The sequence below is a fragment of the Lipotes vexillifer genome, unplaced genomic scaffold (genome assembly GCF_000442215.2).
Source record: "Lipotes vexillifer unplaced genomic scaffold, Lipotes_vexillifer_v1.1 scaffold2194, whole genome shotgun sequence".
Classification (NCBI taxonomy): domain Eukaryota; kingdom Metazoa; phylum Chordata; class Mammalia; order Artiodactyla; family Lipotidae; genus Lipotes; species Lipotes vexillifer.
This window is the reverse complement of record NW_006777784.1, coordinates 98781-124210: the sequence shown is the minus strand read 5'-3', so window position 1 is coordinate 124210 and position 25430 is coordinate 98781. Positions and strand designations below refer to the sequence as shown.

At 39.0% G+C, this 25430-nt stretch overlaps 1 protein-coding gene across 1 annotated transcript in view; it reads right to left on the bottom strand.

Annotated features, from left to right (window-relative positions):
* Positions 1-25430, bottom strand: part of MYO16 (myosin XVI) — a 463256-nt gene that overhangs the window by 341263 nt on the left and 96563 nt on the right. The window contains exon 4 of the mRNA XM_007451283.1: positions 19833-19976. Coding sequence (XP_007451345.1) covers positions 19833-19976 — 144 coding nt within the window. The remainder of the gene's footprint in view (positions 1-19832; positions 19977-25430) is intronic.

Genomic DNA, 25430 nt, shown 5'->3' with positions numbered 1-25430 from the left:
TAGGGAAGAGCGAGAGGGGAGAGAGACTGATTTAAAAATACATCAAAATATATTCTATGTGATGGAATTGTTAGTGATACTGAATCTCTATACATCTGTGGGTGTCCTTCAATTTTCTACAATAAACGTGTGATTTTATGTTGAGAAAACTGTGCTTCAAACTAAACAATGAACAAAACTATGAAACAAGATGAAAACACGTGAGCATTCTCTTGGGGCCCTGGCAAGTTTCAAATCTACTAAATTCCAAGGTGAGGAGTAAAACTTGAGACAAATTAAGATTATCCAGTGAGCTGGCACAAGTAACATTTGAATCAATTAATGGCCAGAATATAAAGGTCAACCATCCAGTTAAAAGATACAATTTCGTAAGCAAGCCTGTTGAATAGCATTTCTGAGAAAGAAGCTAAGAAAAGAAATCATGGGTTCCAGGGTTAGTAAAGAGCCCGGTATGGTTCGGGTAAGTTCAACACCATCTCAAGGCCCTTGCAAATATCACGTTTCCTACTAAGCCTCTCATTTCTTCCTATAGGAGGTTTTCTGGGGACCACACAAAACTTAGTAAATACTTATTGACTAAGACCTTATATGAAAGAGCCAGGACCCTCCCACCTCATTCATCCTTTATAGAATTATTCTCCAATACCAGTCTGATGTTTACTCCGCTTTTTAAAAAGTCTGTTTCACTAATCTGAACGCTTCATACCTGCTCTGAGAAAATATAGCTTTTTTCAGGTCTGTTTACCAATAAGCTGAAAATATAGGCCTTTCATACTTTCTGTCCCTTAATTTTGTGCTGCTGGCCTTCATGCGTGGTGTTTATCTCCAGTGCCTTATGATGTCAGCACCTCTATCTCTTTTTCTTTCTTTAGTCTAGAATATTCTATTACAATTTTCATGTTCCACGCTGTAATATTTAGGTATGTACACAAGGGAAACCACATAAGGTTTAATATGTTTTTACATTTGATCTAGGGATGCAGTTTGCAAATTTCTTAGGTTTGCTTCTCTGTGTTTGAATGACTAGCTTCGCCTGTAATTAGTACAGTCCTCCCAACGCCATAGGGAAGCTCTCAAGGCATTTTTCCCCTTGACTTTCACGACAATGCAAGCTTCTGGTTTGCCTTCTAAATCTGGCTTCCCTTTCTCAGTCTTCTTTGCAGCCTCCTGTTTCTCTCGGAATCTTTTAATTAGTTTTCTTTGGACCCTCTTTCAAATGTTCTTTTTTTCGGACTTCACATTTTCATGGGTTGGTCTGATTTACTCAAGGGCTTCTGTTACCCTGTGTATGCAGATAAGACTTTTCTCTCTCTCCTGAGTTCCAGAACCAACTGCCTCCTAGATTTCTCCAGGTGGATGCTTTCCATGGGTCCTGACCTTCATATATTCAAAGAGGCATGCATGGTCCTGATGTAAAAAGATTTTTCCGCTGGTGTTTTCTTTCTTTGTAATTGCACCCTCCCTCCCAATTTCCCCAAATCAGAAAGCTTGGGTTCATTCTAAAATTCCCTCCCCTTCTTTAATGCCTACCTTTGAAAAATCAACATTACTATTGATTTCAATTCAAAATATACCATCAATATTTCCTTCGTCCTCATGGCTCCCACCCTCAACCCGCAATCCCTGACCTGGGATTTACGAAATGTTCTCCCAAAGGCAGTGCCTCCAATTAGATGCCCCCTCTGTCTACCCCACTGCTGCCCAGGCCTTAGACCAGATCAGACACTCCATACTTGAGCTTCCAGAGTGCCTTTTACTAGCTCCTCACACGACTCACTGAAAGCTAAGATTTGATGCATGACGTGCATAAAAATATTTATGTAAACAGTAATAATTATACACTAAGTAATGAATTCGTGTTTAATCTCATTTTGTACTTTCCCTACTATTCTCAGGAGCAAGCCCAGCACCTGGCACATAGCAGACCCTCAAATAAAGAATATGTTAAAGGAAGGAAGGAAGGAAGGAATGGATTCTCATAGTAAATTAACCAGAGATCATTTGAAAATAGTGTTCCCATTATTATGCTGAGTTTGAGAGGAAAATGTGTGGCTTACAACTTATTGAGGACCGATCTCTTTTTCTAAAGTAGTCATTGGAATTTATATTAATTCAGAGAATAGGATCTATGAAAAGCTGGTAAATTTGACCATCTTGGGAAAACATTAAATCCCTCAGGATTCAAAGACCACTGCAGAGCAGATCTATCGATGGTGTTCTGCCAGGTGAAGAGATGGGTTCCTCTCCAAACCTGGCCCCTGACCACTGCCATACCAGGGACGGTTCAAGCAGCTCTTTATATGAGATAATGGGACAAGATCCCTGCCAAACTCTAAAAGCCTGTAATTCTAGGTTTTTGAGGTCTCCTTTTGCATTTTAGTGTCTGCAGTTCTCAGATGAGGATGCAGAAGTGAGATAAAAAGTATAAAGCGGGGCTTCCCTGGTGGCGCAGTGGTTGAGAGTCTGCCTGCCGATGCAAGGGACACGGGTTCGTGCCGCGGTCCGGGAAGATCCCACATGCCGCGGAGCGGCTGGGCCCGTGAGCCACGGCCGCTGAGCCTGTGCGTCCGGACCCTGTGCTCCACAACGGGAGAGGCCACAGCAGTGAGAGGCCCGCGTACCGCAAAAAAAAAAAAAAAAAAGTATAAGGCAAAGAAGCTAACTTCAAGGTGCTTACAGATGACTTGAAGAGTAATTATTCACAATATAATCCCCATCAGCACCAACCAGCAGCACAAGGAAGACGGTAAGATCCAGAGAGATGGTAGAGACAAGGACAGACACAGAAGCAGACAAACCCCAGGTGAACCCCAGCCCTGAAACTTTACTGCCTCTGTAAACTCAAGGAATAATATCATTATGATCAGGTGTCATCCTCACTTCGGGATGAGACGGAAGTGGATGCCTCTTAAAATGTTTTGTTGAGATTTTCTCATTATTGGTGACTTTCCAATTAATTATCCCTAACCTCAGACTGAAACTCTCAAACATTCTATCCTTATATATTCTCACTACATGCTCATCTCTGGTAACAGAGAAGGTGACACTGGATTGTGGTAGAGTTGACTCCCCACAAAGCAGGGGCTCTTTTGCCTGTCCCCGGCTTCACTGATAAGTGTCATCAGCTTTTATCTGCATTTTATGGCGCACTACACTTGTAAGAATGTTTTTCTGGGGGTGTCCACAGCCAAATGTGTTTGGGGAGCCTTGCATACTCTACTTGGAACTTCAAAATCCATCACAGCACTGGGAAGCCTCTGTATGTTGGGAAGGGTCCTGCTGAGATGGGGACTAACCTGTCCTAATATTTTGGGCACCGCTGAGCCAGACAATCAAGTACCAGGCATAGTCCAGAAAGATCTCATTGGGATGCACCTGGACTGAAGATGCATGAAACCCTTTTCTATGATACCCCCTTTCATTTACTGTTTTACTTATTTAAGAATGGGAGCAGGAGATGACTGTGTCGCCATTGAATGGGGGCAGCAGGACAGGTGAGTATCAGAATTAAGGAAGCAATCCTAGAACTGATAGTTGCTGATTCTGAAAACCAGCTGTAGGGAGGGAAAAGAGCACGTTAGGTTGGACATATTTCTAGCAGCCCCACAACAGGAGAACTATACGTTGGACAATCTCACAGCTGTTACACCCGTTTTGTCTTGTGTTTCCCAGCAAAGTCATCTGGTTCCTGCTACCGACCTTATAGTCATATAGATACGACTATCAATGTCTCTCTTGCTTCTGTTATATTTAGAAATTTAACTTACAGATTTATTCCACTTCCACTTCTCCTTGGCTGACAGAAAATCCCTAATGGTAACTGGGTTTTCTACGGCACCATCTTGCCTTGGCTTTTTTTTAAATTTACTTTCTCAGGCCAAAACGAACCATGATCTTACCTTTTACTAGATATATTGTTTATTCATGTATACATTTCCACCTGACTTATAGTCTTTAAAGTTTTAACCCAAAGTCTTTACTAAAAGTCTTCTATTATTACTGAAAGGGGAATAAGCACTTTTGTCTACCAAAGTGTTCCCAAACTAAGTTTCCTTGTGTATTCTAATTCCTAAGGCAGTCAAACTGAATTAAATTCAAATATATTTCTTAGTCTTATGACACTTTTCCACATCATTTCTTTCATATGACCTTCATTTTCTCAGTTTCCAGGTAATATATATAGAGATTGCTGCATTTCTCCTGGGTCTTAACTTGCCAGTGATTTGACAAAGAGTACATAGCAACATGTGCCTACCAAACAAATATCAAAAGTACAGAATAGTAATAAAAACAAGGACATAACGTGTGCATTTTATGAAACAGTAATTCCTGCTTCATCTACATAAATGCAATTAACTATTCACACTTTAACACAGAATTCTGAAATTCCGTTAAAGTATCTGCAAGTTATACAGTTCTGAAAGTAAAAATCTTCAGAAGGCTTAGATGTTACTATTTTTTTTCCACAGACTATAATCATTAAGAGAATATAGCCTACAAAATCTGTCAAAGAGTGATTTTCATTTGGCAAGTCCTGGCTGGAGATTTCTAAATTAACTTATTTTAAAAATATGGATCTCATAATATCTTCATTGAAAATGATAAAATATCTAAAGTATAAATGACCTAACATCCTATTTCTATTAATATTAAAATACCCAAATCTTGCTGTGGTAATAGATAAAATATTGAAAAAGAAATAAGGGTGTCAAGAATCACAAATGGAGACAAAGGTATTACACTAAAGCATCACTCAGTAATATACACTGTTCTTGGTCTGATATTTCTGAGTTGCCCCAAATAAGTGAGCAGTTTACACTACAATGGCATAATAAAGTACTTTCCAAATGTGGTTTAAAGATTCAGTGTTTCTTTAAATTTAAATGTGAAAAAATTTCTGATTTTGTGCAGCTTTATCTAGTGACAGAGATCACACTCGGCTCCCCGGGACAAGTTCTGAACTGAATAAAGAAGAGCAGTCGCCCACGTCTGACAGCGAGTGAGATGGTGGGGATCTGCTCCTCTAATGGAATCACAGGATGAAGGCGTGAGCTCTGATGATGGATATGCAAAGACCGCTATTTCTGCATTTGCTCGCGCACAGGGGAATGAGTTGATCCCCTCCCCCTCTCCTTAGCGGAACGGATTGTAGGCAAACCAAACAGCCTCAGAGCTAAGCGGTCCTGATAACAGGGATCTCCCACAGAAGTGGTTCACTACAAGTCATCGGTGGGAAAATATAAACTTACAAACAAGCTCTACCTGGAGGACACACAGCTATAGGACAAATGTGCATGGGACACTGGTCGGCAACCTCCAGGGAATGAAAATTGAGGAAAATACAATTTTTTTTTTTTTTTTTTTTGTGATACGTGGGCCTCTCACTGTTGTGGCCTCTCCCGTTGTGGAGCACAGGCTCCGGACGCGCAGGCCCAGCGGCCGTGGCTCACGGGCCCAGCCGCTCCGCGGCATGTGGGATCTTCCCGGGCCGGGGCACGAACCCGCGTCCCCTGCATCGGCAGGCGGACTCTCAACCACTGTGCCACCAGGGAAGCCCGAGAAAAACACAATTTGAATGAATGCAAGGTCAAGGCATCGAAGCATGGCTGTATTAGCAGGACTCAGGGATGTGGCATTTCCCTTGTGTTAAATATCTGTGTGTGTTCTGAGGGTGCAGTGCCTAGGAAAGTAGCACTAAGTTGAATACTGAAATCATCACACTTTAAAACGAATTTTATCATGAAATCAACCCCAAGTGTGACGTTACCATCTTAGATGACAGATATGTCTGACCTATTTACACCTTCCAACCATCAGTAATGTGTTGGAGACTCCTATTATAAATTATTCTCCTGCATTAGGAATGGGATATTCTGCAAACAAAGACTGACATTTCAAAGCACTGCTCTCATGCTGAATGCATCACAGATATAATGTGGTTGGAAGTGAGTAGGCACTTAATTGATATTGGTTTAATGTTACACATTTCTCCCAGAATTTTCTTGGCACTAATCACATTAAAATCCTTTTATTTAATGGGCCACGTTAAAATACACAATTTTTTCCCAATAGGTAGAACTCACTTTTTAAATTACAAGTTTCTAGGAACCTTTGAAGTTAATATTAAAAGTTAATTTTATTCTTATATGTAGAGTAACCACTGTTTCAGAAGTTTCCAAGAATCTCTAAGGCACCTGTTAGGGCATCCTATTTTAATATTCTCATTGTAATTTAAAGCATAAATAAGCAAAGGGCTATATAAATTTTAGTATACCCTTGCAAGTTGTCATATTACACCATCACATATATTTATTGGGTTGCAAAATAATACAAATATGATAATATTGGTTTTATAAAAATACCTACAGTATATCTATATACGGTTATAAGGATAACTTTATATGGATATTTAAAGTAATATGGATATATATATATATATATAAGTGATCCATAAGTGATCATATGAATATATTATTTTCTGTAAAACAGGATCATATTATCTGTCTGTTTTATGACCATCTGCCAGATGTGTTCCATTGCTCACGGCCATCATCACTCCAGCTGAAACTTCCACCTCCCCTGACCTAAGCTACAATAATAACCTCACATCGCTAACAGGATCCACTAGGGCCCTCCAATTCTTTCTCTCCTGCCCATAAAGGGAGATCATTTCCACATGACAATCTGGCCACGTGCCACAGATTCTCACTTAAAACTCATCAACACATACACACCTAGGACATCATCAAAATGTTACCACCGATTTTTCTCTGACCAGTGGGCTAATGAGTGACTTCTTTTTTTTCTGTATTTTCCAATGCTTGTAAAACAAACATGAATTATTTATGTAATAAGAAAAAGAAAACACCTTACTAAAAAGACATTCAGAAGTCAAATTAAATGCTTTATAATATTAACGTAAATTACTAGATTTTTTAAATTATATTAAAATATAGATTTAAAATATTATTTATCATGAAAAACACTTGAAAAGAGGGAGTACAATTTACCAAAAAATTGGAGCATAAATAATCAAACAGGGTAAACCTACGAAAGTTTTCCTTAGACCTTGAGCACAGATGGTGGTCTGTATTTCCCAAACTTAATAAACCCCTGTTGCTATTAGATGTACAAAATGTATGTATTTTTCTGTTCTTCAAAGAATTTTATGTAAAATTATAGAAATGCCATGAAGCACACATTTTTCAGTTTATGCTTTTGTATTTAAAGAGTAAGTATTTCTTCTATCGGACATTAGTCAGAAAAGAAAAATCTTAATCATCAACAGTGGAAGTTTCTGAAAAGGCTGACTAGTGACAACAGTATGTTACAAAAAGTCATGTTAACATGTATGATATGTGCAAATGCAGGTCTTTCATATTCTTGTATAAATAATTCATATTGTGTAAAAGATGCAATCAGAGAACCCTGGGAGCAGCAAAAATCATGCTCAAAACCAGACAAACTTCATTTTTAGGGACTGTGAATCTAGTGTTAAGTTTGTGCCATAATCACAGCCATGGCTGATTAAATTCCTGCACGTTTAATCTATCTTAACAGAACAGACCATTTTAAATTTTTATCCAGTATTGATACTGAATACCCTGATGTGTCATTAAGCATGGGCTACAGTAACTTAAGGAAATACATGTTGACAATCATGATAAAAGTGGCCAAAATAAAGTTAAAAGAGAGAATTGAGCAATACTGAATTGAAAAATCCAGGCGTTCTTCAAAAATAACTTGTAGGTAATTTACATGACAGCCCACTGCCACTGCAGGAGGAACTGTGGTCAGAACCATGAAAAAAGTTCCCACCTCTTTGGAGTTTATTTGTAATGAAGGACTTACCGAAGTCACATAACTAGTGAGAGAACTAGTCAGGGCTTATCCTTGAGGTCCTGACGCTCAAATCTCTGCCGTGGTGCTTTACGCCTACGTTAAGACCAAGGAACCATTCCTTGTAATTCTTTCTTCCACTTTTAAGCCTTTAAGATTCTTGGTCTATTTATACCTATGTTTGTGAGCACCATGGTCAAAGCCTTTACTAGCAGTTTTGTCCACACTCAAAAACAGCGTTCAGAGTGTCAGTGCAGCTTTCCATCAGACATAAAAACTTTTTTACATAAAAAGTTGAGAGATGCCCAAAGCTATTTACATCAATAACCTATCAGGAATTTATTCTTTCTGATTGACTAGGTCCAGCTTGTAAATACTTGTTTCCTTCCCTAAGAAAGTTCTTAGATATTTTCTTTACTACTTCTTTATGCTACACCAGGGAAGGATGTGACAGCACAGTTCTAACAGGACACATTGACTTTCACAAGAAATCCTTGTTGATGTTTTCACTTAAGATTATTTATAATATAAATACAATTACTGTCCAAGAAGATGACGTGATGCCTGTAACACCAATACACAGACTTCATCAACTACATAAGCTCTGCAGCTCTCAAAATACAGCTTCTCTTTTTTGAATATACTTTGTAGCAACCACTCAGGTGGCTAAATTTAAAAGGAGGTGACTCTTATTACCCTTGTGCAAGTTGATGGAGATCCTGATTCTCTCCCAGTGAATTATCACTTTATAGGTTTGTTCTGATGGCCCAAAGAGGACTCATTTTCAGAAATGTAATTTAAGAGTGTAGGCAGGCTACAGTAGCAGACTGATAGTTTCTATATTGTCTTAGAATTTAAGAAGCTAATGAATTTCCAGCATCCTGCTTTTTATTTCTATGTCAAAATCCATTTTGCTTTCTTGACTATATACATGAGTTAAAGATATTACAAAGAGTAGATCTCTTGTAGAAGCCTACTAATATTTTTGGTTAAGGGATGATTCAATAAAGCCATTCTGGAAAAGAAATAACTCCAAAGAGAAAGGCCGTTTAACTAACACAAAACATATAAACTTCCAAAAAGGCAGGATTACGTATCATTGTTGCTAAGCCTCTTTTATTGTTTATTTGACACTATTGGTGTACTGTCCCATTTCTTACACCCCTTATATCAACCTTTTCGATGTATTTAACTGTTTGATGTAATTTAGTGTTTTAATGAATTTAATGACTGATGTATTTATTTTAGAACCCAAAATTGAACACTGCTTTACAAAATTGTTTTCTACAAATTCAATTTTTTTTTTCAAAGAAAATGGAAATCTCAACCTCACATCAAGCTTTAACAGCATACGCTCTCTCAAATGCCACTGAGCAGTGGGCTAATGAAATCTCTTTTTACAATTTCTGCTGGTTCAGAATGGCTATAACGTTTGCACTTATAAAGTTCCCACAGGAATTTTAATATTCCTGTCTTTATTTCATGAAATTAAGGTCCTACCCTTTGTAAGAATTTGTCCACCCTACTAACAAATAGATATCATCCTATGTGATAAAGAGTTTGGTGGGGACCTTTTATAGGAAAACGTGGTGTGGAATTCTTTTCAGGGAAAGAAAAAACATTATGCCTCCTGCGATTTCTGATCCAGCACCAAATCTTAGCTCTGATTGGCTGGATTCACCTGTCTCCCGGATTTTGAGGTTGATAGGATTTTCCCTGAAACTTCAGCTCTCTGATGGGTTACTGATTTTCAATTGGTTCGACTTTTTTCTTATTGCAAGGACAGTAGTCTGAGCATGTCTGAGCTGAAACCAGAAATCCTCCACATGCGGTTTTCAAAGGACACTTTATTGCTTGTTTTCTGAAATCTACTTTTATGGTGTTAATCACTGTGAATAAGGAGTAAGGATTTTCACCATAGATAGGATGAATTTTTACCGTCGATTTTAGTGATGGGAAAGTTTAGGTAGCAATAGGTTTAAAAAAACACGACTGAAGAACAACAACAACAAAAAAAGGTGGACTGATAGAAAGTAGAATGGTGGCTACCAGGGGCTGGAGGGCAGGGAAGATGGGAGATGCTGCTGAAAGGGTACCACCTTTGACTTATAAGATGGGTAAGTTCCAGGGATCTAACGTACAGCATGGTGACTACCGCGCATAATATTGTATTATACACCTGAATTTTGTTATGAGAGTAGATCTTAAGCATTCTCACTACAGAAAAAAATTAACATTAACTCTGTGAGGTGATGGAGGTGTTAATTTACCTGACTGTTGTAATCATTTAACAAAATATACCAAATCATCACGTTGTAAAATATATACAGTTTTATTTATCAATTACACCTCAATAAAGCTGAAGAAAAGGAAAAAAAAAAACCCTCTTAATGTTCAATGGTCACTAACAGGGCTTAGGAGCCAGAGTAGCTTCCTTCAAATTCTTACTCCGATTATAGCCCCCAAAATATAACCTTGGGTAAGAAATTGGATGTTTGCCCCATTTCCTTTCTTGACAAACTTGCCTTTAGACCTAGTGAGATACATGAAGTAGGATAAACCATGAAATGTGTCCACTGACCTCATCACAAAGATGTCAAAGTATTCTCGGCAAAGGGCCATTTTCAGGGGTCTGAGTGAAGAGAGACCAGACTGTCTGGATGGGGCGACAGGAGCCATAAATTGGGGTCAGAAAAAGCATATTGTCCTTCAGAGAAGTTTGGCTATGAACATGAGAGGACAACAGGGTGACAATCCGAGGACAGAAGTTTGATCAGGCTTTTTTCTTCTTATTTTTTAACTAATGGAAATCTCTAGAACATAACCATGAATTAATTTAAAGGAAAAGGATACAGGAATGACTACGAAAATGAAAGCTCAATAAATGATGAAGGAGAAATCTTTGGAGAAGGGGCAAGGAGCAGAATCTAAAGAGGCTGTAGAAGGGGTTAGCTTAAAAAGGAGAACAAACACCTCTTTGAGGACGGAAGAAAGCCAGTGAACATATATAGGGAAAAAATCAAGTTTTTAGTAGGAAGTTGAAGGCATTCAAGCCCGAAGACCTCAATTTTCTCAGAGAGGTTGAAGGCAAGACCAACATCTGAAAAAAAGATTAAATACGGCGTGCACGTCATCATTTACATAAAAAGTTGAGTGATGCCCAGGTGTTCTGCCACAGTTCCTATTGGAAAACCAGACTTGCCACGAACTATTCAGTTTTAGCTTATTTTCTGGGGAGGAGTACAACGTTCTGAAACAGCAGGGTGCCCTGTGTTCTAATATTTAACAAATCAAAGTGACGGAAAGGGTAATTTAGAACTAAACAATATAAAAAATTTTATACTAGGATTTAACCCGGAAACAGTCTAAGCAATGAATGAGTGAAGTTTTGGAACAATTTAATTTTGATCTATCAACTTGGCCACCTGACACAAAGTGAGCAATATGTGTATTTGAAACATCATTTGCTATTTCATTTAGGGTGGAACTGCTAGGTTCCAGCAGTCCGTCGCCTGCAGTACCCATTATAATGATCTAGTCCCACTCTGCCCATTAAACACAGAGCATGACACACTCCAGCCAACAGGCAGAGAAATTACTAACATCACATGTTCAAACACAAAAGGCCAAGGATGAAGAAAACATTCACTGCAATTTCAAGTAATCATTCCATTGTTACTGAAGTGAAACGATGATAGTATTAATATTACTGAGCCTCACTTAGTAAATGACTATTGATTTGCTAATATCTCCTCCTACACGTTCTGATTTCAGGGAGTGAAAATATCTTAAAAGATCTCCTGGTAATATGTAATACTAATAATTCAGCAATTCACCATTCCCTGTCACCCCTTAAAAAAAATAAAACAATTAAATAACATTTTATCCTTCAGCTATTAGTCATTTTTTGACATTATGTATAATAGATACCCTTTACAGTACGGTTTATTAAATGGCTCTAAGACATGTGAATTATCAAAGCATTTCCTCCCCAAATTTTCAATAAAAAAGAGAAAAACCTGAGATGATTAGTCAGGAGCATAGGTAATCATTTTCCCCCAAAAGACGCATCATTCCGTGTTTTAGCCAAATAAATTATTTTCCTTCTAAAATAATTAACCCCAGTATAAAAATTAATTTGTTTCTTATAGTTCAAAATGCACTGGGCTGTTAAAACAGGCAGATTTGTCACAGCTTTAGAACTGATACCAGGACAGAGCAGCTTAGCAACTGTGGCCACAACAGAAAATTAAATGTGAAAATTCAGATCTAGCATGCCGCAGATAAATGTAACCATGTAACCCAAAGCCATATCAGTAAATAAGTGAAAACTGAGCAACGCTATTAAGAAACCATTCTCTGTGAAATCACATGGTACAAAATGGCAAAGAAAAGTCTATTGCTCCTCTCTCCGCAGGCAAGCGATTGAGCAGATTTTGATATTTACAAGTATTGATTCAAGGCATAGATGCACTGATACAACATGCCAGAAATATATATGTATATATACACACACATATGTATATATTTCATACATTACGACCATGTTGAAATAAATAGGAAGTCAAAATTTTTAAAAGACTGGTGTGAGTTAACCACTTTTCAGCCTTTGTGATTTCCTCTTGGATAACAGAAAAGTTTCTTAAAGTCTGAGAAATAGCAAATTACTATAGAATTATTTAAAAAATAACAAATTTTGAATTATAGAGCATTGGTGTTCAAATATGGCACTGGTTAGAAAATATTTTAAAAACTGGATAATGCAGAATGAAAAATTTAAAAACTTCCATATGTGAGATACTCAAATATTCAATAAAATGAGGTAAGTGAAAATTCTGTGGTCAAATTTTGTTTAATAGAATGTATATTATATAGAATTATATGAATATGTAATTCTACATTAAATATAAAAATAATAATGCAGTAAAATATTTTACAGGGAATGAAAACATTTAGATTTGAGATTTTATTCTACTACATAACCTCTCTGATATTAGATTTCTTTATGTAAAAATAGGGATAATATATTAAGTGCATTGCTTTTGTCATAGATGTGCTCCACATACTCAGTGAGCTATCTATGAAACTTCTAGGAAACTGCAAAACCCTGTTCAACTATGTGATGGAAATAGTGAAAATAATAACGGTACTAAAAAGTCTAAATTTTGAAAATATACTGTAGAAATCCATCATTTTTTGAGCCACCCCAATTCCTAAAATACACTGGGTTTAGATGGTTTCTATTTCACAATTAAAATCCTAAAAACGGTCAATTAGGGCTTCCCTGGTGGTGCAGTGGTTGAGAGTCCGCCTGCCGATGCAGGGGACGCGGGTTCGTGACCTGGTCCGGGAAGATCCGACATGCCGCGGAGCGGCTGCGCCCGTGAGCCATGGCCGCTGAGCCTGCGCGTCCGGAGCCTGTGCTCCGCAACGGGAGAGGCCACGACAGTGAGAGGCCCCCGTACCGCAAAAAAAAAAAAAAAACGGTCAATTGTTTTACTCAGTAATAAATGCAGTCAATCCTCATTGCTCATGGATTTTATATTTGTGAACTTGCCTACTTGCTAGAATTAATTTGTAATCCCAGATCAACACTGATGGTACTTTGCTGGTCATCCGTGCACATGCACAGAGTGGTGGAAAATTCTAGCCACCCAAGGTGCACATTCAAAGCTGAGGTCCCACAAGGCCATGCTCTGCCTTCTTGTTCCAGCTCTCATAGTGTAAAAAAATGGTCTTACTGCAGTCTACTCAGTGCCATTTTTTCATATGTTTGAGCTTTTTCTTGGTGATTTCACTGTTTCAAGTGGCCCCCAACCGTAGTGCAGAAGTGCCGTCTAGTGTTTCCACGGGCAAGGAGGCTGTGATGAGCCTTAATAGAAAATATGTGCATTGCACAAGCTTTTTTCAGGCCTGAGTTATAGTGTTACTGCCGTGAGTTCAATGTTTATGAGTCGACAACATATATTAAATTAGGTGTCTTTAAACAGAAACACACAAAAAAATAAAGTTTGTGCTAAAAATACAGTTGTAAAAAAAATAAAGCTGTACAGATCTGTTGATGAACATGTTGTGAGCAGGGGCACGCAGGAACCTAACACTGTAAGTCCCCTAGGAGCCTGGTCTTGTATTCACTAAGTCAGTGTCTGTGATGAGTTTATAGAACAGAACCACCACGAATAATGTATTACAATGTATCATAATACTTCTTAACTTTCCTCCCATAGTCTAAGTACTCAAGTTAGAAAACTGTGTTTTAATGGGAAATGTATAATATTGCAATAGGAATAATGATCTTATTTGTCCACTTGTAGCTCCATATGAATTCTATCATAAGTAATACGGCAGCACATCAGAGTGGTCAGGGTTCAGGTTCTGAAGCTGGCCTTCATGGGATCAAATTTTGCCTCTACCACTATCAACTGGCTTTCAGCATGTAGATTAGCCTCACTAAGTTGCCTCACCTATAAAAAGTAAAAGTGGAAAAAGCTAGCACATACATACAGGATTCTGTGAGGACTAAGTGAATTAATAATTATAAAGCACATAGAAAAAACACTCATCATATAGGGGGGGCTGTATAAAAGTTAATTATTAATATCTGCTAGAGTTCTGTAGATCTGGCAAAAGTACTGACAACATTCACAGTAGCTATGTCTACTCCAAAACATGAAACCATCTGTGATTCAATTAAAATAGCAACGATCTAATGCCGTTTAGCATATGATGGTGATGCACACATACATCTCCACTTAACAAAAACTCACAATAAACGATTACCCTGCAAATCAATGAAAATTTCTACAGATAATGCTTTCCTGAAGAACTTGCAAAAAATGTGATTCACATACATTTTTCATTCCTTTTTAAACATAACCCCATACCCCACACGCTATTCTACACACCTCCATTTCAGCAATCACAGATTCCAACCCTGCAGTTCTCAGGCCAACAAAGTGGAAGCCCTCCCTGACTCCAGTTCTTTCTCTCAAGCCCCCAATCCAATCCCACACCAAATACTGACAAGTCGACCTTCCAGATACTCCCACATGTCGGCCACTTCCCACCACCTGCACCATGTCTGGCCCGGACAGTGGGACAGTGTCCCCTAAGAGTTCCCCCCGCCCCTTTGTGTATTTTCAACAGAGCAGCCAGAGTGGATCTTTTTAAATGGATGTCATATCACGTCACCTCTCCACTCAAAAGCCTCCACAGGCCCCCTCATCACCTGGGGTAAAAGTAAATTCTAACGTCCAAGCAAGGGGCTTGATGAGCTCCTGTCGCCTCTCTGACTCCTCGTTCTGCCCTGCCCGCGTCCACTCCATGAGAGAGTTGCCTGGGTCTCCTTTGTTCTTCTAACACGAGCCACTGCCCCACAGCTTGCCCTCACCCATTGCCTCTGCCCAGCCCACGATGCACCCACAGTCCACGAGGCTCACAGCTCAAATGTCACCTCTCCATCAGGACATCCATTAAGACTCTCTACCCCTCTCTCCTTGCCCCTCCAACATTTCACTTTAGTTGACACGTTGTACACTTCATCCACTTAGGTGTTTTTCTCCTGTTTCTCACTAGTAGAAGGTAAGCTCCAAAGAGGCAGGGATTTGTGCTCCTTTTATTCACTGCTGACCCCCTCAGTGCAGAACAGAAGGCACTCAAATATGTAAGTGCACAGTGTCCCTTACTCATCAGTTTGGAAAGTGGAAAGAAGACTGGACGTGCAACGCTAAACAACGTACAATGGCATTTAGTTCTGGAAGTAAAATAAATCTTTCTTTTGAGGTTGTTAGCAGGAACATATTTCTATAGTAATTACGATTTTTATGATGATGTATTTCACCCACATTTATTTGAAAGCAAATTATTTCTATGGATGGACGGTGGGCTAGTTATGACATGGTGGTAATGAGGCTACTCAGATTTGCTGAATCCATTAGTCAAGTTACTCAGTGGTTACACGTACATTACTTGCTTTGGTTTGTTTTTGTCATTGTTCTATAATGCAAAATAATGTAAAATGTCTTATTATTCACTGTGTAGCACCCAGAACATAGTAGTCACTCAATAAATATTTGCTGAATGAATGAATGAATGAATGAACGAACAATAACTTCCTTGACTGCAGTAATTATGTTAAAGATAGTTGGTGATCAAAAATATTAGTTAATGATTAAAGACAGTCATCAGTAAATGAATAACAGCAACGGGCAGATATATAACTTTGCATATGAGGTTGGGTTATTCTATGGTGTGAGAAATAGGGCATTGCAGACCATGAAAATGTGAATAACCTGACAATTATAGATTTAATTCTATGTTATTACCTGAAGTAAATCCAGTTCCTAGCTCTCAATTCTGCCTGGTAAAGAAAAGCAATACCATCTGACGTTGAGATCGCGTGTGCTGAAGCAAGCACTTCTAAATACAAGTGTAGAATGAGGAGGACGAAGAATTCTAGAATATGTAGGAAAATGAATGTGGCTATAAGACAGGTTTTTTTTTTTTTTAGATATAACATGAGTTAATAATGTCAATATTAAATTCAGGCTGACTTCCAAAAATTGGCCTGCCATTCTTTCAGTCATTTGTGTATGTATTCAGCAAGTATTGATAGATATACATTGAGTCTCTATAAAGTGCTGGCACTGTTTTAACAAATAGCCATGTACGCACCAGCTAGTTACTTCTGTGACTTGCTGGAAGCTAATAATTTAGTTAATGCCTAACTTAGAGCTCCCTAATGAACACCACTGATGTAAGCTAGATAAATAATTACTGGATATAAATCAAATTGTTCTAGGCAGAAGAGATATTTATTATAAAGGCAACGGGCCATTCATAAAATTGAGTTATTGCCAGGGGAACAAGTAGGAGTTACAGAAACTGTGTCACACGAGAACAAAGGGAAAAGTAAATCGTATTTAAACGAGCACAACATACACGATAATGTGAAAGAAAAAGGAGCTCAGGCAATATGCTGAGGATCCTAGCAGCAGCTGGGCGGAAATGCCAAAGAATAGGGGAGTACAATAAAAGTACAAACAAAGGAGTGTCGAGAACTCATCTCATCAAAATGGAGCTGTCACTGAGTCTGACGATGACATGAGGGTGTCCCCATTCAGGACAATGATTCAGTGCTTCTTCAAAGTGTTGTTATTTTTCTAAGCATCTGTTTTGGGAAACGGGACTGGCGCCAGTGCTTATTGATTTTCCTTGGAAGACACTGTTTAACGTCAACGGGAACAAGGCACACGTATATTTCCTCAGTTATGCAAAGAGTCACAAGGAAGACCTAAGTAATTTGCCACTATAGGTCTAACTTATTTCTATAATTATAGTGTAACTCATATATTGACACCCCAGGTACCAGTCCTCATGGGCTGCCCTAATCCCAGCTCTGGTTGTAAACATGCTTCATTCCTGCCCTCTGGGTGGTCCAAGTTACTTGCTACTTCCAGTCTGTCAGTGGTATTTCTGATACCCATGCTACTCCCGGCAACAGTCCCTATATGCTGAAGGGGAGTCATCTGCAAGTAGTTATAGCTTCTGCACCTTGAAATCACGAGCCTGCCATGTACTGAGCCCTGCTCTTGGCTGTCCCTGTGATATTAAATTGTAAGAATCCTATGAGATGCCTAGACCAGGACTCAGCTCAGACTCTACAAAGAAGGTAGATCCTCTTACTCTGTTCCATCAGAAATAAGAAACAGATATTCTATAGTGAAGGAAGGAAATCTTGGCTGGCAGTGAAATTAAGTCTCTGAACTCAAGAAGGGGAAGTCTTCATCCAGCAGGTGTACATTGAGGAAATGCAAAAAGGATTTTAAGAATTCAAGCTCAGTCACATGAATATTGGTTCCTGAGAACTGCATGAGTGAAATGAAAATAGAAAGCCTAATTTGGCAAAGGTTTGGTGTAACTAGTCATAATTACTTAGAGAAAATAAATGGAGACGGGCCTTGAAAAAGTGACTCTCAACTAATATTCTGAATCTCTCAACTAATATTCAGGAAAAAAAATAAGAACATGGGAAAACCACAAAAGCTATGAATCTAACTTTTCTATCTCATTCTCATATAATTATAGCCCAGCTTCGCCCAAGTCATCCAGTGGTTGAACTACCCCCCAAAAAAGTTTCAAACAACTACTATAACCAAGCCACTTCTTAAAAGATCTAGCCTGGTGTCCTATGAGTTCTGAGAATTCCCAAGAGTTCACAGTTGATGATTTCACAGTACCACTCAAAAGACCATAGAGTTCCCTTCTGAGATGTGTTTTAAATTTCCCTTTAATATTAAGCAAATACTAAGTAGATCTCACTGCCTTTGTGCTGACTTGTTAGTTTAATTCCTCCTAGGCTCAGTTTCTATAAAGTGAAGATTTGTTCTTATAAATGAGTTAAGTACTTTTTCATGTGTTTTCCTGTAGAGTCCTAGCTCCCCAAATGATTCTATTTCAAGCTAAATTGTCTTTATTTCCTTTACCTTTCCTTATTTATTTATTATAGCTGCCATCTTCCAGGATTTGAAAGGAACACATTTCCAGTGATATACACTTCCACTATAAAAACAAAAAAACTTTACAAATCCTTGAGGGACAAATTAGACTAAACTAGACCAAATTAAACCTCTTACAAGATTAAGGAAATCTCCATTCATAGCCTTCATCCTAAAAGGCTTCTGCTTAGGATTTTAAAAAGGGGGAAGAAAGCAGTGTAGTGGGATTGTGTTTTTTAAAAAAAAGGTATGTTCAAGTCCTAAGGCTACTATCTGTGAGTGATCTTCTATGGAAATAAGGTCTTTGCAGATCAAGGTAAGATAAGGTTGTATTGAGTTAAGGTGGACCCTTTTATAAAGAAAAGAGAGGGGTATTTGGACACAGAGACACAGGGAAGAGGGTCACGTGATGATGGAGGCAAAGACTGGAGTGATGCATCTGTAACCAAGGACCACCAAGGACTGCAAGGGATCCATAGGAGCTAGAAAGAAACGAGGAAGAATTCTTCCCTAGAGCTGACATAGGGCATACAGCTTTGCCAACACGTTGATTTCAGATTCCTGGCCTTCAAAATGTGAGAGAATAAAGTTCTCTTGTATTTAGCTATCAAGTAGGTGGTAATTTGTTAAGACAGGCAGCATGACCCTGGGGAGAAAGGACAGACTTTGGACAATGACCTTAAGTTCAGGGATATAGTTTGTTTTTTGCCCTATGGCAAGTTGCTTAATATCTTTGAGCACCAATTTGCTTGTATGTGAAATTCTGAGGGCTCATGTGAAAAGCCAGGCACATAATAGAAAATCATTAAGGAATTATGCAATTTTTATTAATAAAGGGAAAAAAAGCAAATCATTCATTCTTACTCTTATATTCTAGTATGCTTTCTAAAATATCCTGCGTAATTTCTTAAAATCTTTGTTAGAGATAAACTAACCAGAAAGAATCCCAACTCTAAAATAATTATAGTATGTGTGAGCACCCATGTCAGGGTCTAAACTATAACTCAAGACAATGACAACAAATAACTCCAGTGATTTTTATACTTAGAGTTTTCACTTTCATGTAAACAAAAGTTGTAGACACTTCTTTGCTAGATCTAAACGAGAGAAGATTCAACATGAGCCACATAGCCTTACTATCATATACCTAGTTTGGCTAAAAATTAGGAAAATGAATTGAAAGACAAAACAACAGTTATCAAACCATTTCAGTTAGCTCTGACTTGCGAGGTATCAAGGCATATAATTTCCAAGAAAAAGGCAAGAGGAATAGAGCTTGGTGTGACATCTACACAATTTGTTTTATGAACTCTGTGGTGACCCACAACCTTAGTCTCTAATTATCTTGTAATTCCAGGCAAATAAGTGACGACATATACACACATTGTTTTTTCTCACCTGAAGTATTACATATTGTGAAGTATTATTGGTTAAATATGCAGACTTTTATACGCCATCAAATCTTCAAATGGGAATAAACTGAATTGCTTTACTTACTAATACAAGCAGTAGGACAACATCAGGGTTATCACATGCACAGGCAATGTGCATTGGTGTCCAAAAATCTTCGTCCTGGTGGTTGACATTGGCCCCTCTGTCAATCAGGATCTCTGCAATGAAGACATTATCATACCGGGCACACTGAAAAAAGAAAAAAAGAAATAAAAGAAAGTATACTATGATAACAAACTATGATAGGTTTATTTGGAATAAACCTAATCCAAATTTCCTTTCCATAGGTAGACAACTTCAATGCCAATTTTGGAACTTGGGAGGTGGAGCTAAACTGGGGAAGAATGTATTCATGTTCCCTAACTAACCTACAAGGAAAGAAGCATATGTAAGACTGAAAGGAAAATTGAATCCATGGACAGTGGAAAGAAAAATAGACTAGATATTATAGAAGACAAGATTAGTCATGGCAGTAATATAAATTATACAAAATGACACACAAAGAGAAAAATGACGAAATAAACGAACGGAGCCTCAGTGAGTTGTGGGAAAACTTCAAACTGACTGATAACTCCTCAGACTGACAGCACAGGAGATGGGTACTACAGAGATATATGTGTGTTTTTGTTATTATTTAATTACCTTTATAATTAGTCATTAGAAAACAGCCCAATTTTAAAAAGTAGACAAAAGATTTGAACTTTGTCAATATTTTATAGTAACTATAAAGGGAGTATAACCTTTAAAAGCTATGAATCACTATACTGCACACCTATAACTTATATAATATTGTACATCAACTATACTTCAACTTAAAAAAAGATACATGAATTGTGGTTCACAATTACAACACAGTCATTGGAGAATCTCCATATCTTTCTTCATTCGCTGGTACTCTCAAGAACGTACAAAAAGAACAATGCAAAATCATGGTGCACGTTCCATAAGGAAGAACATCTGAGGGGTGCCACTTTGGGGACACATGGAAGCACTTGGGGCAATGGCAAACACATGAACTTTGAAGGATTAGTTTCAGTTTTGAACTAAGATATTTGTGTATCTGATGTTCCATGTCATGTGCAGCAATAACAAGTGGTCCCCACCTGATGATGTGAACCATGACCCCATCCATACTCACTGCAGGTTTGGGTACAAAGACTGATAAGGTGAGGACCAGAGAATAAAAGCTAACACATCCATTTTAGAACTGGGGGCCTGGACCCAATTTCTTTTAGGAAATTCATACGCAAGTAATTCCTATTCTCTCTTTTTCGTTTTGATAGCTCCCTGCATAATCAAAACGGATGTGACCTCGTCCTTCTGTGCCTGCTGTCAAGATGCCCTCAACCTGCATGTCAGAAATCCACAGTGATGATTCAAAGATACCTAAGGTTTAACTTTCAGTCTAAAACATAGTTTATTAGATACCGTGTTTAAAGTGATACCCGCCCTCTCAAGTGACGTAAGTTTCAGATTCACATTTCAGAGGACCGTGAATAATAATTTGACAGCAATAAGTACCTTCTAATCACACTTGTCTGCAAAGATGATGATGGCTGAATATTCCTGGTACAATGTTCTTACAGTATTATTGCTGTATAGTAAACTTCATTCTCCCTAGAAAGAACTTTCATCAAGCTAGAAAATCTTCCTCCCAATTCAGGTAGTTTTTCACCATGTTTAGCAATTTCTGGGGACACTTTATGGAACCATAAGAAATGGCTGAGGCCCCGCTCTGTCACCCTCAACAGAACTCAGACAACATCAGTTATTCCCACCTGGAGACAAGTCCCCAGCTCCTCCTGTCACTGTCATCTCCTTCTTGAATTGCCAAGCAGGACTAGCTACATAATTTATGCAAAATGAAAATAGAGGGCCCTTTATTCAAATATTCCTAAGACTTTAAAGATGGCGACAGCAGAGCATGAAGGCAAGCTTGGGCCCTTCTAAGTACAAGGCACATGCCATGAAGCCTGCCCTGAATTTTGAAGCCCCTTGACCAGCCTGCCTCCCAGGAGCCTCATGTCCACACACTCTTCTTTCCACTGGACCTCTGGAACAGTCCATTTCAAGTAAACGTTCCTCATCTGGAAATGTCCAGAGAACCGAAGTGGAAACCTGTCTCTCTGGAAACACCGTCTCTCCTGGAGCCTTCCCCTGTGCAGGTAAAGTTATTCTTTCCTAGGACCCTGAAGAAGCTGGATTATTTTCTCAGCTTTTTACCACTGATTCTTCCAGATCACTGCACGTTCGCCTTCACGTGCTTCTTTCTAAGATTCACTCTGTCCTTACATACAATGCTCTTCCCCCAACCTGGTCCAAGCCTTCATCAAAGGCTTAGGAACCATGACCACCGTCTTTGCTCCACTTTTGAGCACCACCAAACAATGAGGCATCAAGTACATTGGGTCACCTACCCTATACGAGAGTTTAAAATGTCTTCCTTCCAGTACTCGGGAATCTTCACCTACATTGTACTTTAGTCGCCCATTCCTCATGACCAAGATTAACTCCACGCTGTAATATTAAAGTCTGCAGTCCCAATCTGTGACCAGAATATTCCATTCTGCCTCTTAGGGTACACTTAGAAAACCACATGGCCGATAGCTCCTTCCTCATGGAATTGACCAGGGTTAGAAAGTGACCACTTACACTTTCAACACCAGCTCAGTAGTTCACAATTTCTCTGGCAATGCATCCTTTCACTCATTTTTAAGTCTGTAAACAAAGGTTATATTTCTCAACGTACAAAAACCCACTACAATGTGAATTATTGATTCAGCCCCAAAGACTCTGAAAACTATAGAAACCAAATCACAAATAACGACAATTTTAAACTTCAAACGTGTTGTCTTTTCCCTCCACATTATCATAAGGGGTATTTTATATGTTTTCGTTCTGGTTGGCTAAGGAGCAGCATGTCCTCAACGACCCTGAAATCTACCCTCAGAAAATCAAAAATTCGATGTACACCGTGTTCACACACCAAATCCTACGGTTCACAGATGTAAGTAATCTGTTGCCAGTTTTTTTTTTTTTAAACTGGAGTCAGATCACTGTAACGTAAGTTTTCTCGACGATTATCTATTTTCAGTATCTATTTTCCCTCCTCTGTATTGATTACAAAGCCGTTGGGACAGAGGAGACCAGCAGAGAGGTATTAGGACAACAACCAATTTGATGCAGATTCATTTATTGAGTGGATACCATGTGCCAGGCATCGTTCTAATATTTAAAACTATGTATTTCTGCACTGCCTGGCAGCTCTGGGGGTAGGAGAAGCAACAGGATTTACACAGTCAATTTGGATTATAGCCAAGTTCCATTTTCTTGTCCTGTGTTTATGGGTTCTTAGTGGTTCAAAAACATTTCTACAATCAGAGAGAGGCAGAGACAGAGAGAAAGAGACAGAGACAGAGAGAGGGGCGAGAGAGAGATACAGAGAGGCAGAGAGGTAGAGATTTATATCAGTAGCAAAACGAATTCAAATCTGTTGCAATTTCCAAAATTTTTGACGTCACTCTGGAACTTCCATATGGTCCTGTGCATTCAGTGTCAATCCCATGGGCCGTCCTTTTCAGCCAGTGCTTGGATCTCTGCAAAGTCACTCCCATCTCTCTGCCATTATATCACATTGAAGGATCATATTCATTACAGTGTCATCTTGAATATACTTCTTATCATTTTTGCTTTTCATGTATCTTCTCTCTGGTAAGTATTTATACTCCAGATGACCTTGCCATAGATGAACTACCCGGAATGCTCTGCGTTCAAGTACAGTTATTATTCCTACCGGCATATTCCAAACAGCACAGCTTCCGGCCAGTGGAACCAGACTCTAAGTATGGAACAGGTCGTTGCTAAAGAGGTTCAGATGTACCCCTGATGCACATCCTGAAATTTTAAACTCCTAATAACACTGTTATCCTTTTCAGTGAACGTAAACTCTGTTCCTTCACCTACAACACTGGTTTGCTTCGCTGTGAACTGCCAAAATTTTATTAGGCAATGCTGTATTCCAGGCACTGTGCTTGGCAATGTATCCATAAAGGACCATGACATGGTAATCACCCTTGAGAAATAGACAGTACTGTTCAATGAGATTGAGGGTGTACAGAGAATTCTATAGAGTCACAGCAGAGGGTCTCCAACTGCCTGGTACGAACTGGACAATTAAGTATGGGAACACGAGGATTAAGGGGCAGGGGTTGAGACATTCATAACCCGCTGATTAAATATGTATCCACTGAGGACCTGCCACAACCCCACCGTACGCCAAGCCAGAGGGTTGGTATTACGAACTAGATGTCCTCCCTAATCAACAGCTTACATTCAAGGGGGCAGTCAAAAGAGGCAGCCAAAAGAGAGATAAGATGCGCAAGTCCAGTCAGCCATGGAGCCGCCTCAGAGGAGAGCCCAGAGTAGGAAACAGTCTGAAAAACACTGAGGAGGGATGGAAATAGCCATTCGTGGGATTTCATGAAATCTGGCATGTCTAGTCAATTAAATGATTGGAACTGTTTGCTTAAGGAAGGCCTCTCTGAGTGGGGGAGTTTCAGACTTCCCTAAGGGAGAACCTTTCAGGATGCGACACTCCAATTCTCCTAGAAAGATCCACACCAGTGGTTTCGATGCTGGTTGACTGAAAATTTTGTTGGAGGGGAGCACAGTCCCAGGAAGTCTGTGTCTAATTGCCTTCACCCTGTGAGAAAGGGTTCTGATTCTTTACAAATAGAATTCCATCGTTGCACAGATAAAACAAAACAGAACAAAACAAAAATCTCACCAGTCACTTCACTTGGGAATTTTTGTTTTTTATAACTGATCTTGAATGAACCAGTTCTGTGTGACCTATTTACTCAAAACGGAGAAGTCACTCCCTTCAGTTTCTGACGGCCTTCCAAAGATCTCCACAACTTGCTCTTCCGTTGCTTTTTCACCCCCTAGGTCATGCACGTGGGCCATCACAATAAAAATGCACCCACAGTTTGCAGAACAAAGGTATGATTTTCATTCAGGATCCAGCTGGATACTGATCCACATCCTGGACTCAGACTTTCCAGTTATGATGCCATGATTCTCATGGACCAAAGAGATGTGGGATTTTAAAAAGCAAAGCACAGTCGGCAATTTGAATCTTAAATCACATCCTTGAAAAAACATAAAGGGGTCATTGTTCACAGCCAATGGCAACTCTACTTTCCATTCCCAGGACTTTGCAGCATCCTGCAGTCTCACCAGACATCAGAACGGCCCAGCTCTCTTTCTCTCAGTGACATCGTCCTTTCACTTCCATCTTGCCTCTTCGTTTGCCTCTCTTTCTGCTGCACTGTCCTGGATGGATGTTCCCCCACCATTCCACCTCCCCCAAGGAACTCCCCAGGAAAATCCCCTGGAGAGGGCATGTTGTCTTCTGGTAGGATTGATTTTTTTTGCTAGAAGGTACCCCTGCAACCTTCACCCTTTTTTTTCCTGGGAAAGCAAAGGAGTTACATGATCAATGCCCAGGTGCTCTGGCAAGCAGGGCAAAGTATGGATAACTTCCACGTAGGGACTCTTTTTGTTCTTTAATACCTAGGTAGTTTCTAAAGTAAGATATCCCTTTAAACATTGTCTCCAGAGTCCTAATGTTCTGCTTCTTTT